This window comes from Typopeltis vanoorti, chromosome 9 (assembly GCF_054136105.1).
Source record: "Typopeltis vanoorti isolate ZY-2024b chromosome 9, IOZ_Tvanoo_1.0, whole genome shotgun sequence".
Classification (NCBI taxonomy): Eukaryota; Metazoa; Arthropoda; class Arachnida; order Uropygi; family Thelyphonidae; genus Typopeltis; species Typopeltis vanoorti.
Window position 1 is genome coordinate 18,684,897 of NC_143557.1, and position 14,835 is coordinate 18,699,731.

The window sequence follows — 14,835 nt, forward strand, 5'->3', positions numbered from 1 at the left end:
TATAATAATAAATATTACAGGAAATATTTTTCCCTCTTACAGATACTTTTGCCGATTTGCCAATAATCATGATAATTTTCTGCAGCTCAGCAGGAAATGTGGATGCAGCATCTTCATCGTCACTTGCATCTTCACCTGTTATTTTCACATTCTTTATTCCAGCTCTAAATTTAAAATTTTCAAGCCAGCCTTTACTAGCTGCGAATTTTGAATTGTCTTCTTTATATTTAGTATCTTTAAGTCTTGAAAACAGGCTTAGAGCTTTGGCCATGAAATTATAGTCACTAATTGGAATTCTCTTTTGATTGCAGTCTTCCAGCCAAATAATCAACAGATCTTCCATTTCAACCATTATAGCACTCTGGTTATGTGTGCATTGCATACTTGCAGATGTACATGCCACTTTATCTTACTCTCAATGCTCATCAGCTTTGGATAAAATAGTCTGTGTTGTAGACTAGTTAAAACCAAATTCGCATCCGATCTTACTTTTACTTTCACCACATTTAAATCTTTTAATTATATCAAGTTTTGTATATAAGGTAATTACCTTCCTCTTCTTTTTTTCACTTAATGACCCAATTGTGGGATTGCTCTTATTCTTCGACATGATCAGTGGGCTGTAAAATTTATGAAGAATGTAATTTGTAAATACATACAATAGAACAATTGGAGCTTGTAATGCACCCACTCTTAATGCTAGCAGCGAAGTAACTGGCTGGCACTCAGCCTTGTGGCGTGATTTTCATGAATTTCACCCATTGTTGTTGTTTCAAATGCCTTTGAGAATGTCTTTTTAAGAAAATAGGCTTTGAAAGTTGCAATGACTCCCATGTCCACAGGTTGTAACAATGATGTTGTATTTGGTGGGAAAAATAAAACTTTCACATTCTCACACAGATCATTAAGAGAATTTGGATGACCACGAGGCTAGCAGCCTCGTGGCGTGAGCATGATTTTGCGTGGTAAATTTAAAGGCGCGTCAATCAAAACTCTTGCCGCGTATATCAAGGGATTGCCGCGATAATCAAATCCGCATTAAGCAAACCACGTTAAGCAAGGGATACCTGTATTGTTGATTTATTTAAACAGAATTGTGTAGTCTTAGGAAGGAGTTGTGGCTCATTTAACCAAAAGAGCCAAATGAGGCATTTTGCATGTGTAATAAAATGTAAAGATAAGGAAGTCATTTTGCCTCTTTACAAGGCATTGATAAGACTTCACTTAGACTATTGTGCACAGGTCTGATCTTCTGGATTCCATGGTGATTATTATACAGTGGAGAGAGTTTAAAGGAGAGTGTCAAAAATATCAGGATTGTGAAATACTGGTTATGAAGACAGATTAAGAATTTTGTTGACTACAGACATTAGCAAACTGGAGAAAGAGGGGTGATATGATTGAGTTTTACAAACTTCTGAAAAGGTTATTCAGAATTTCAGTAAATGGAATTTTTCATTTTATTGGAGGGTGGGGAAGGGGCATCCTTGGATGTTGAGAATGAATGCTGTCAAGAAGGGGGTGAGGGCTATATTTTTCTCTCATAGAGTGTGCTTGATTGGAATGGGTTATCATTGGATGTTGTGTGTTCAATAACGGGAATGACAGCTGATGCAAATAGTATGGCGTCCCTCGATGAGTCCTGACTCCCTGGAGGTCTCTCTTAATAATCATATGACTATTAAATTATTTAAGGAATTTACAACGCATACTGGAATATTAATTAAAAGAAACTTTAATAAATACCTCCTATATTTCATCAATGTTACATTGCTTTCTCTCTTCTGCCTCATCTCAAATGAGGCAGAAGAGAGAAAACTACTGTTGTTCCTAGAGTCCTGAAGGTGCTCCCTAATGGGCTATATTGGGTTGTCTTGGCTGTTGGCTGAAGTTCTCAAGATGCAAGCTTCTCAAATTTTGGACAGTCTCATGCACCAAAATTTGTTTCAGTTTGGAAAGTTTTTTAGATCTGAGGCTGATTCCATGAACAATCTTTCATATTTAAATTTGCTGCGGTGTATTAACATGGCTTTCTTCCAATGTATTCTGTGGCTGGTATCCAGAGCATGGTCTGCAAGCCCAGAGTGGCTGTACTGGTGAAACTGGATGTAGTCTTTGTGTTCCGAAATCCTGACATTTGCTGTCCTGCCTGTTTGGCCAAAGTAGGACAGTTTACAGCTGTCCTACTTTGTCCTTACTCTATCAAAGACCAACCACTGCCTCTAGGTAGGTCTAGGGGAAGTGGTTTATCTTTGGTGGAGTAGATAAGGGATGCCAATTTTTTACATGGTTTATAACAAGAAGTCAAGTCATATTTTTTTTAAGATTTTGGTTAACTTTTCAGAGGTGCTCCAGATATAGGGATTGGTGATGGATTTAGTGTAATCTTTGTTATGGGGGGAGTTAAAATATTAAAACTGGTTTTAATATTGTTTGAATTTTTTTAGGGGTTGTAGCCATTGGCTAAGAAAGTGTTAAGGATGTGGTTTAGTTCAGTGGTTAGGGCATTGTCATCTGAACAGATTAATTTTGCCCTGTTATATAGTGTTTTTATAACCCCATATTGTTGTGACCGGGGGGGGGGGTGATGGGATTGTTGGTGAATGTATCTGCCTCTATGGGTGGGTTTTCTGTAAACAGAGAAAACCAAGGATCCATCAGGCTGGCTAGTGATTATAATGTCTAGGAAAGGGAGACTGTTGTTTTCCTCTTTTTCCAAGATGAACTGGATTCTAGGGTGTTGGTTGTTTAAGTGTGTTAAGGAGGAGTGGAGTGTATCTGAACCATGTGGCCAAATAACGAACACCATCAATGTAGCGAAGCCAAACAGTGTGTTTTTGTGGGGATGAGATTAAGGCTTTCTCTTCAAAAGTCTCCATAACGAAGTTGGTCGAGGGTGGAGAGAGTGGTGAACCCATGGCTGTCCCCTCTATCTGTTTGTAGAATTTTCCTTGCCAAACGAATATAGCACAACACAACCCAAAACAACCTAAAGGTGTCCCCTAGCCTGCTAGGGGGAACCTTTAGGACTCTAGGAACAACAGTAGCTTTCTCTCTATTCTGCCTCATTTGCTTTTTGTAGTGCCTGCATGCATGTGTCATAGTTGTATGTTCCCATGAAAATGGCAATGTGACATTGCCGAAATATAGGAGGTAATTAAAAGTTTCTTTTAATTAATATTCCAGTATACATTGTAAATTCCTTAAATAATTTAATAGTCATGTGTTACCAACGTATAACATATAAGCCTATCTACAAGACTTAATAATAATAATAAATATATTTCATTTATTAGATTGATTTAAAATAATATATGCCTGTGCATATAAATAATTTTTTTTTTCTCTCCTAAATTAGGTCCAATGGGTATTAGCTACAGAGCATATCCTGATGACCCTGGTCTTCAAGAAGGGATGATTATGTCAAATGGTAAAGTGTTTGTTTATATAAAACTACATTAATTTAATTATTTATAAGTACTTAAGGAAAGAAATAGTATGACTGTATCTTCATTTCTTTGCAGTAAAAGTATGCTGATCAGGATACATTATTCTGACAAGCATATATTTATCATTTATTGGAAGTATAATTTACTTTGTAACCAAATGAAAAAACCTTCAATTATCTCTAATCCAGAGATTTTTTTAAATAATAGAGTGATACACCTTTTTACTACTTGTATGACTTCTGCATTTAACTTTGGTATCTTTCTAGTTCTGGCTCCCTCTGATGAGACATTAATAAATGTTGAAACAGGTCTAAGTCGTAAACCTTTCCATAATGCATAGCAGTGTGCACATCCAACAGGAAGTGTGCTTTACCTTATAGGATACTGAAGCAGTTGATGTGGAGATAACATTCTCATACAAGTAGCCTAGTTATAAAGATTGCTTCATACACAAATTTTGTTTGCTTCCTTGGTGAAGGATTGAATAAGAATATTGTAATATTCTTGCTTAATCACAGTCATCCATGCTACAGTAGGATTTTAATTTACTTTCTCTGTGTGCTAAGGCTTAGGTGCTCAGACCACATCATGTTGGAGGTTTAATGGAGTATTGACAGCACTGAGAAAGGATTAAAAACTATCTTAATGTTTCCAGTATTGTCTCAGTCATTGAGACATCATCAGGGAGTACAGCTAATACTTGTAGTACACATACAAAGCCAACACAATACTGAATGAAATGTGGACATGGCTAAAGACCTATCTAGGTGGTGTGCATATGATAAAAGTTGAATAGAGTGAAACAGCATTAGGAAACAATTAAAAATAGTATTTAATGTTTCCAGTATTTCATCTCAGTTACAGAGAGTACAAAACGAGACTTGTAACACACACAAAGGCAGCATGAAACTAACTGAAACGTGGACAAAACACTAGAGTCGTAACTAGCACTCTCTGTGGTCACCTGTCAGTAGTTCGACAGCTGATAAATGTACATAGTTTTCCAGCAACTTGATGGTGAAAAATCTTCACTGATTGATCTGTTAAATAGATTGATCAGGGCAACAAATGGTTAGAACTTTGTTGACAGTATGTGTTTATCCTTTGGCATTATTATTATTATTTAACACCTCCAGGGAGTCCAAAGACTCATTGAGGGAAGGTACCTACTTTACAACTCTCTGTCTCCACCACTTCATCAACCGCAACTTCCTTCATCATCTACACCAACGCCATCTACTGCCGACCACCACCACTAGTATTTTTATAGACAATCACAAACATCCATGCCTTTCAGAGATAAAGATAAAGAGAAGTAAAAATTTGTTAACTGGCCTTTCAGCTGTTTTCTCCTTATCACCGGAATAGCAAAAGACATTTGATGAGACCTATTTAACAAGCCTGTCTTGTTTCAAAATCTTGAACATGTACAAGGTTAAAATTTGCAAATTAAAAATTAACTTTCCATTTAGGCATAAAACAACTATTTGGATGGCAATATACTTATGTATGTACTGTTCTGTGCCAGAATGCTATGTAAGTATGTTGACACACAAAAATAGATGAAGCTTAAGTTAGCTAACAGACTCTGAATTCAAATTCCACAGTCACTATTGGATGCCTATAATTAAGTTCACTATAATGATAACCAACTACAACACTTATCATGAATATTCATAGATCAAAGGAATATTTTGCTATAGTCAATAGTTGGCCATAGTGAATTTTCTTGTAGTATAGCACTGTGCCTATGAAGCTTTGTGTGGAATTATTCAGTAATTTTTTTATACTAAAGCAGGTTTAAGAGTTAACTGTATATGATTTTTATCACCTATTGTAAGATTATCACTCTGTTTATTTGAGACCAGAAGTGGCTTGAAAAAAACATTGTGCTTTGTCTCTAGAAATCAGTTTCTGAATTATTTAACTCTTAGTCTGCCATGGTATTATCATAATATACTATAAACTTAGTCTTTATTGGTGGATGGAATTAACATAAAAATAAAATAAATAAGAAAGTCACCAATCACAAATGAGGTTTGATTAATGAAATTTAGTGAGTAATTGGCATGAAAAAGTGAAGATTTTAAGCAATAGCATGTCCTAAATAAGAACCCCCCCCCCCCATATCTCAACACATCAAAAGAGAATAGATGCGTTGGTCATAAAAGCAAAATTATTGTTTTTGCAAGACTCTCAATTTTGAGAGTTGTGTAAAATCTGCTAAGAAAAAATGTTTCCATGTGACATAATAGAATTAAAACGCATGGATCATATTAAAACATCTAGGTGAAAAAATTTGATTGAACAATTGGTCTGGTTGTAATTTATAACATATTATAAATAACAGGAAAGAAGGCATATATGTGATTCATATCTGATTTTGATGTTGAACCACCATGTGCATCTTTTAATTCTGATTATTTATTTGCAACAGTAACCTATATATCTCCCTACACATGATCCATTCACATCATTTTAGTGTTTTGCAGTTTTACTTTAAGTACTACCTTATATCAGTTTTCCACATCTATACACTTAAAGATTGTTTTATTTACACTATTCAACTAGTTATGAAACCTTCCTAATTACAAGGATTGTAATAGTTACAATCCTTGTAATTAGAAGGATCAAAACAGGTGGATTCTATGTATTTTAAATTCTTTGTCCCCACCTACCAAGCACATCGAAGTTCTTTGTAACAAGTATGCTAAAACATAAGTATTATTCATTGATTAAAAAAGGATAAATAAATATTCTTCTTCTTATTCCTTCCCTCCTCTTTTACCTTGCAGTGTCGAGGATTTTCTAATTTAACTCTCCCATATCGAGGATAAGGTGGTTAGCCCTATGCTTCCCAGTGTGTCGCCTGTTTTGGGGGACAATAAACCTGAGTTTCCGGGTGAAAAAAAACCTTACCTCTGTATGACACCGGCTAACTTACCTTTAGTTGAAAGAAACTAGATAAAGATTCCTCGCGTCACTGACGGGAATCGAACCCAGGTCTTTCTGACCGAAGGGCTTCATCTATACTGACTGAGCTACGGAGACTCAATAAATAAATAAATATATCAAAAATAATAAATCAAAAAATCAATAAATCAAAAAAAATAATACAAACAGCTAAAATTTAAGTGCTTGTATATTTGACTATGTTTATAATAAAAAAATAAATTCTAAAAATACTTACAGATTAAAAGTTCTTATAAGTACCTCATTTCCTCAGTACCACATTTACCTTTGTATTACTTCCTCTTTGAAGAAGGAAGTGAACAATAATTTAGAACCGTTTCCTAGGCAGAGCAACTTTCTTTAAATATCTGTTCAAATATCCATCACAATAGAAAGTATGTTCCCCAGCACAAGGGGGAACATGCATTGTAGTAAGAGAGCAGTGGTTCTAGCTTTTGATTTAAAGGTGAAAAGATTCTAGGAGACTTCAGTAAATGAAATTTCATCAGTAGGAATGTAGACAGTGGGATGTAGTGTGATACCTTGATAAGTCAAAGTGTCTTTAAACTATATATTTTAACTACACTATGGGTTTAAAATAACTGTTTAAAGTTTCTTCACTGGATTAAGCAACACATTACATTTCAAAAGAAATTAAATTCTTGCTTCATCCATGTTTTAACCAAACATATGTTTCTGATGTCTAGCTCACTGTACCTCTAAGCATCCATACTCCTATTGATGGGACTTCAATAAAGGTCTAAAGATGTCTATGAGGTGATGCTCTTACTATAATGAAAGGCACTATAGGGCATGTTTTCAATTGAAGATGACCTTAGGAAAACTTGTAGTGAGGCAGCTGCTTACAGTATAAAAGAAGCTCATTAAGTTATTTCATGCATTGCTTCATCCAGAAACTAGGAGACTTCAATAAATGAAAGTTTCATCAGTCGGAATGTAGGCAATGGAAGGTAGTGTGATACCTTGATAAGTCAAAATATCTTTAAACTATATATTTTAACTACATTATGGGTTTACTCTTTAGGCTTGAGTAAAATATCAATTGAAATATACCATAATTTCTTATAAAGTGTAATATACCACTCAATCTAGTGAAAAAAACTTGCCATGCCTTTTCAGTAATATATGTTAATAACTCAAAATCAAGTCTTCTTATATGCTCTGCAGCATTTCCAACAGTTCTAATACTTCAATGGCAACAGACCAGTTCAGAGATACTGTTAATTCTCTAAGCAGTCAATTTTATTGTTTATTCATATTCTTCTTTTATTTTCCCATCCCTTTCAAGTTATGTATCGATAAATAAATTGCAACTCATTACAAGTTTTATTATCAGATGCAAGTTTGTAACTATAGAAAACCAAGCCAGAAAAACATTTTTATCTATAATATTTTAGCAAAAATACTGCCATTATTCAAAAATTCAATAATATTCCTGAATATTTATTTAGGGTTGTCTGGCATGCATTGACAGAGTTGATAGCATCTCTGCTTTCCCACCTACAGACTGTAGAGTCTTTATGTTGGAGATTTAATGGAGTATTGACAGCACTAAGGAAGGTATAACCAGGGTTAAAATTTAACAGGCTGAGACAATTGCCATGCTTATTTGGTTTGAAAAAGTACTGTGTTTAGTCTCTAGAACAAGGGTTTTCAGATTTAAAAAAAATTAAAAGAAATCTTAGCCCATCCATATACTGATGTACTGTAGGTTTACAACATATCTCGAGTGGGAGTTAATATATGTATATATAGCTTATTCAGTTAAACAATGCTCACTTGAGCAAGTATTTGATCAACCATTTAAAAAATAATAAAAATAAAAAATAAATAAACAGTTGTCTTACTTTGAATTCAAAAATAATTTTCTTGCTGCTATTGCATATTAAATTTGGCTTGAATAAAAAATTTGTTAGGGATATAGATCAAAATGTCCATAGATTTCTCTTCTTGGAGGGGAGGCCATTTAAATATTAGAGGAGAAAATCATTGAAGTGACCTCCCATCTCAAGAAAAACATGAAAAACAGAGACTTCTCACTACCTACAAAGGTAAATACAAAATGTCATTGAGAGTGATATTCAAATAACAGTGATTTTTTCCCTTTTGGCAAAATGAGTTCATGATCCAGTATTTTGTTCTTTTTTATAGTTTCACAGAACTTCAAGAATGTTGTTTAAAATATACATAAATATATAAACTGGTCATTTCTCTAGCAAATGAGTGCTCCTCCATTTTGTTTACTTCCATACATTTCTTACAAATCCTAGCCACACTTCTATTTGCATCGAATTATACCAACCCACCTCCTGTGAAAATTTTTCGAAATATATTGGGCACTTCCGTTTTTAAATTTTTATATCAGTGTTGATTTAATCTATGTATTTTTAAATATGTTAAATCAGCAGTGTGGATACTTAAGGGTCAAAGCTGTATAATTGAGAAGAGTCTTCCACATAGCCTTTAAAAGAATTCGAAGAACCGACCAGGACTTCTGACCCAGTGTCCAATCCTAACCTCCTCATGGTGAACCCTGTTAGGTATCTACCTGGATACTGAATAAACGAGGATGAGCTGGCAATTTGGGATTTAGCCGACCAAATTGTATTCTTATTGGCTTAAACCAAAATATAAAATGATCGTACAACATGACAGAATTTCATGCTGTATGGGGCATCGCCTGGTTAAACAAGTCCCCCATTGTCTTTGCCAGGGAACCAGGACAAACAGCAAAAAGTCAGCTACTGGAACAAATCCGGAAACACATCCCAACTCATCACCAGAGTTAAAGATTGGTATTATCAACATAAGAAGCCTGAATGGCAAAGAAATGGAGCTAGCTGAGGAATTGGTTAAGTACCAGATCGAATTTTTTGAGCCTTTAGAGAAAGCAACTGACACAATAATGAAAAAGGAAAAGTTGGTCCTTGTTGGGGATCTAAATAGCAGAGTATGAAATGATTGTTAGATATACAAAAATATTTTGAGAAAATTTGGAGAAAAGAGTGTACAGAGAATTTGAAATTGGAAGTGATCACCATTTAGTCTTGAGCAAGATAAAATTGAATTTCGTACTGAAAATAAGAACATGTAAGAACGTTTTAAAGAGAATAAAAGTTGAGCAGCTCTCAGATGTAAACTGTAGACGAAAATATACAAACATTATTCAAGAAAAAATGAAAGAGTTTGAGAACAGGAACCAAACCTTGGAGATTCAGTGGCTATTCATTGATTCAGCCAGAGGCATGTGGTGAGGTTGTCTGCAAGGATAGAAAAATCAGAACTCCATGGTGGATACAGGAAGTTAAAGAGGCAGTGAAGGAAAAGAAGAAAGCATATCAAAAGTTCCTAGCAAATAAAGGCAGCTTGTGCTCTTAGAGAATCCTATCCTATCCTATCCTAATTTACACTCACACATAGACCTACACATTTTACTGTGTAGGTATTTGGAACCAAAATCCTACATAATAGGTTGGTTACTCCTTATTCCTCGAGGTATCCTATGTCTGTTGAAGCTTGTGCTCATGGGACTGGTTTGCCTGTTCTGTGGGACAAAAAACCTGAGTTTCCTGGTGAAAAAACACCCACCTCCCTATGAGACCGGCTAACTATCCTTTAGTCGAAAGAGACCAAATAAAGGTCCCTCACATCGCTGATAGGAATCGAACCCAGGTCTTTACGACCAAAGAGCTTTGTCTAAACTGAGTGAACTATGGAGACTCTTAGAGAATACAGAGACAAGTGTAAGAAAGCTAAACACTGTGTAAAACGAGCTAAACAAAAGTCATTGGAAGAATTTGGTAAGAACATAGAAAAGAAATATCAAGAAGGTGGTAAAATATTCTGGAGGCTGTTGAGAAAGCTCAGAAATGGAGGAGAGAGTGCTGTAAAAGGAATTAGAGATGATAAAGGTGACAAAAACAGAAATAGAACTAAATGTGAGAATTACAGAGGTATTTCCCTACTGACTGTTCCTTGTAAGATTTATGCAAGTATACTTGAGAAATGGTTGAGAAGGATAGTGGAAGAGAAGCTTGGTGAAATTCAAGATTCAGGCCAAATAGAGGCTGTCAGGATCAGATTTTCACTTTATGACAAATAGGTTGAGAAATCGTGGGAATATAACAAAGATCTCTATTTAAATTTTGTAGATTTGGAAAAGGCATATGACTTACTGACAAGAGAAAAGCTAGCTATTCAAAATGCTACAGTTGTATGCTGTCAATGGAGCATTATATCAAGCAATACTTCATCTTTATTTGAGTTGTAAGTCAGCAGTTAGAATTGAAGGAAGTACAGGATAAGTCAGCAGTTAGAATTGAAGGAAGTACATGGTTTTATGTTGAATCTGGTGTCAGACAAGGATGTACATTATCCCCTCTGTTATTCATTATCTATATGGATCACATTATGAAGGAAAGTGGTCCATTTTAAAAATTTTATGGAATTTACAACCATGTTAAAAAAACTTTTTATTTTATTTTATTATTATCCCGACATTTCGATCTTCACATCAAGATCATCATCTGGAGCGTACATAAGTATACAGAACAAGCTGAGTTACATCATTAATTGTAAGCTAGAGAAACAATGATTTGATCACATGTTATTCTACTGGTGTGACCTCTGGTGAAAAAAAAAAAATTTCAAAAATAAAATAAAATAAAAAATAAATTTTAAATCAAGCTAAATTCTATTTTTACAATGACAGGAATAAACATTCTTTTAGATAGTTTTCTTTCAGAAACAATTGGTGTCCTATTTTTAGTATTACAATAATTTACAAATTACAATATTTACAAAATTGTAAATCAAAAATAAGATTACAATTCTTATTTTTAATTTACAATACTGGATTTTCTACAGTCCTGTTTATAGTTGTTCTTGGTGAGGAAGGTCGAATATATACCTTCCATATGTTTGGGATTTTTAAACCATCATTGTTGTTCAGATTGAGGTAGTTGCTGATAATCTCGCAGACTTCCTTGAATTTCCATTCATACCATGTTCTAGTGTGATGTAGACAGCTGGTGGTTTTCCAGTCAATTCTGTGTAAAGTATTCAGGGCATGATCAGAAAGGCCAGCTTCACCATAATTATTATATTTAATGTGTCGTTTATGTTCTTTTTGTCTAATAGGAATAGTACGTCCTGTTTTTCCTATATATGGTATGTTGCAAGTACAATAAATCCGGTATACTCCAGGGTGAGCTAGTGGAGGGAGTGGGTCTTTGGATGAGTTGAGTAAGTTTTTTAATTTTGCAGGAGGTTTAAAGGTGGCTTTGAGGTTGTACTTTTGTAGTACTCTGTTTATTTTGTCTGATATTCCTTTAATGTAGGGAATGGTTACAGTTTTACTGTAGTCTGGTTTGTCTTTGTTTTTTATTGTGGTTTTGTAGAGAATTTTGTTATAGTATTTTGGCTGTATCATGTAGGCTGTATCATGTTTTTTTGTAAGTTATTACTGATAATTTTAAACTCGTCTTTCAGCCTGTTCACTGGAACAAATCGTCTGAGCTCTGTTTTTTAGTGTGTTGATGACACCTAGTTTTTGTGTTGGGTGGTGGTAGGAGTTTATGTGTATATATTGTCCCTTTTGTGTCGGTTTTCGGTGAACAGTGAAGGAAAGATTGCCCGAGGGAAGACATGTGACAAGTGTATCTAGAAACAGAAGTGTGTTGTGTTTTTCAATTTCAATTGTGAACTGTATGCGTTTGTGTTGTTTGTTTAGGTGGCTAAGGAATATGTCTAATGTCTGGCGGCCATGGGACCAGATTGCGAAAACATCGTCGACGTATCTAAGCCAGACTTCGGGTTTTAGAAGAGAGGAATCTAGGGCAAGTTGCTCAAAATGTTCCATGTAAAGTAAAAGTTAGCAATGGGGGGGGGATAATGGCGAGCCCATGGCTGTGCCTTCTTTTTGTAAGTGGAAGGCATTTTGCCATACAGAATAACCCGACCGTAATACATGCACAAAAAACGCCATGATATCTGGAGGGAATTTGTTCTGTAGGAGAAGGATTGTGTCATTGATTGGGATATTCGTAAAGAGGGCAGAGATGTCAAAACTGACTAATTAACAGCGATAAAATCACTTTAAACAAATCCGAACATAGTAATAACCAGAGTCGATAAAGGAAATGTCACTGTCATTTTAAACTGTACCACTTATATAGAAAAAATGAATCTGCTGGTCTCTGACAATAACACATACAAACTAGTTAACTACAACCTAACTAACAGAACAAAAAATAAAACGGAGAAACTACTTAAATCAATTACCACATGGCCCGAAGATACAGTCAAAAAAACTGTTCCCTCATTACGCGCAATCCCCTAGAATTTACGGGCTACCAAAAATTCACAAAGAAAACACCCCACTAAGACCTATCGTTGTAGGAATTGATAGCCCAACGTATCACTTAACCAAAAAATTAGCGGCAACACTCAAGGAGTTGGTAGGTCATTCCCCCTCCTATATCAAAAACACACAACACACTTCATAAACATCATCAAAGACATTACATTAGAAAAAGATGATTTATTAGTTAGTTTTGACGTCTCTGCCCTCTTTACGAATGTCCAAATCAATGACACAATCCTCCTACAGAACAAATTCCCTCCAGATATCACAGCGCTTTGTGTGCATGTATTACAGTCGGGTTATTTTGTATGGCAAAACGCCTTCTACTTACAAAAAGAAGGCACATTTGTACAATGAGCATTGTGTGCACAATGCTAACTTTTACATGGAACATTTTGAGCAACTTGCCCTAGATTCCTCCCTCTCTAAAACCCAAAGTCTGGCTTAGATACGTCGACAATGTTTTCGCGATCTGGTCCCATGGCCGCCAGACATTAGACACATTCCTTAGTCACCTAAACAAACAACACACTTCCGTTTCTAGATACACTTGTCACGTCTTCCCTCGGGCAATCTTTCCTTCACTGTTTACCGAAAACTGACACATACTGGACAATATATACACATAAACTCCTACCACCACCCAACACAAAAACTAGGTGTCATCAACACACTAAAAAACAAAGCTCAGACGATTTGCTCCAGTGAACAGGCTAATTGAAAGACGAGTTTAAAATTATCAGTAATAACCTACAAAAAACATGATACAGCCAAAATACTATAAACAAAATTCTCTACAAAACCACAATAAAAAACAAACACAAACCAGACTACAGTAAAACTGTAACCATTCCCTACATTAAAGGAATATCAGACAAAATAAACAGAGTACAACCTCAAAGCCACCTTTAATCTTCCTGCAAAATTAAAAAACTTATTCAACTCATCCAAAGACCCACTCCCTCCACTAGCTCACCCTGGAGTATACCGGATTCATTGTACTCGCAACATACCATATGTAGGAGAAATAGGACACACTATTCCTATTAGACAAAAAGAACATAAACGACACATTAATATAATAATTATGGTGAAGCTGGCCTTTCTGATCATGCCCTTGAATACCTTACACAGAATTGACTGGAAAACCACTAGCTGTCTACATCACACTAGAACATGGTATTAACGGAAATTCAAGGAAGCCTGTGAGATTATCAGCAACCACCCCAATCTGAACAACAACGATGGTTTAAAAATCCTAAACATATGGAAGGTATATATTCGACCTTCCTCACCAAGAACAACTATAAACTGGACTGTAGAAAATCCAGTATTATAAATCAAAAATAAGAATTGTAATACTAAAAATAGGACACCAACTGTTTCTGGAAGAAAACCATCAAAAGAATGTTTATTCCTGTCATTGTAAAAATAGAATTTAGCTTGATGTAAAAATTTATTTTTTATTTTATTTTATTTATTTATTTTTTTTTTCACCAGAGGTCACGCCAGTAGAATAACATGTGATCAAATCATTGTTTCTCTAGCTTACAGTTAATGATGTAACTCAGCTTGTTCTGTATATTTATGTACGCTCCAGATGATGATCTTGATGTGAAGATCGAAACGTCGGGATAAAAAAAAAAAATAAATAAATAAAGTTTTTTAACATGGTTGTAAATTCCATAAAATTTTTAAAATGAATGCTGATCACTGTGTAACCCTAAAAGAAAGGAAGGAAAGTGGTATTAAACCTGATATCAAAATCGGTGATGTTAATCTCAGCTCTTTACTTTATACAGATGATGTTATACTTCTAAATAAATCCAGTACAAATCTGCAATATTCCCTGACTAAATTGAATAACTTTTGTAATAGATTTGGTATGAAGGTCAGCAATAACAAGACAATGAAAATAGGCAGAAGGATTGAAAATGTTAACTGCATTGTGAATGGAGAATCTATAGAACAAGTAAAACATTTCAGCTACTTAGGCACAATTTTTAAGATGGTAAATTAAATATGGATATAGACAACAGAATCAATAAA

General features: G+C 34.8%; 1 protein-coding gene across 3 annotated transcripts in view; it reads left to right on the top strand.

Annotated features, from left to right (window-relative positions):
- Window positions 1-14,835, top strand: part of LOC150102909 (xaa-Pro aminopeptidase 1-like) — a 416,385-nt gene that overhangs the window by 315,091 nt on the left and 86,459 nt on the right. For all 3 annotated transcript variants that reach the window (XM_090398386.1, XM_090398385.1, XM_090398387.1), the window contains one exon: window positions 3,359-3,430. In XM_090398386.1, the coding sequence (XP_090254512.1) occupies window positions 3,359-3,430 (72 nt within the window). The remainder of the gene's footprint in view (window positions 1-3,358; window positions 3,431-14,835) is intronic.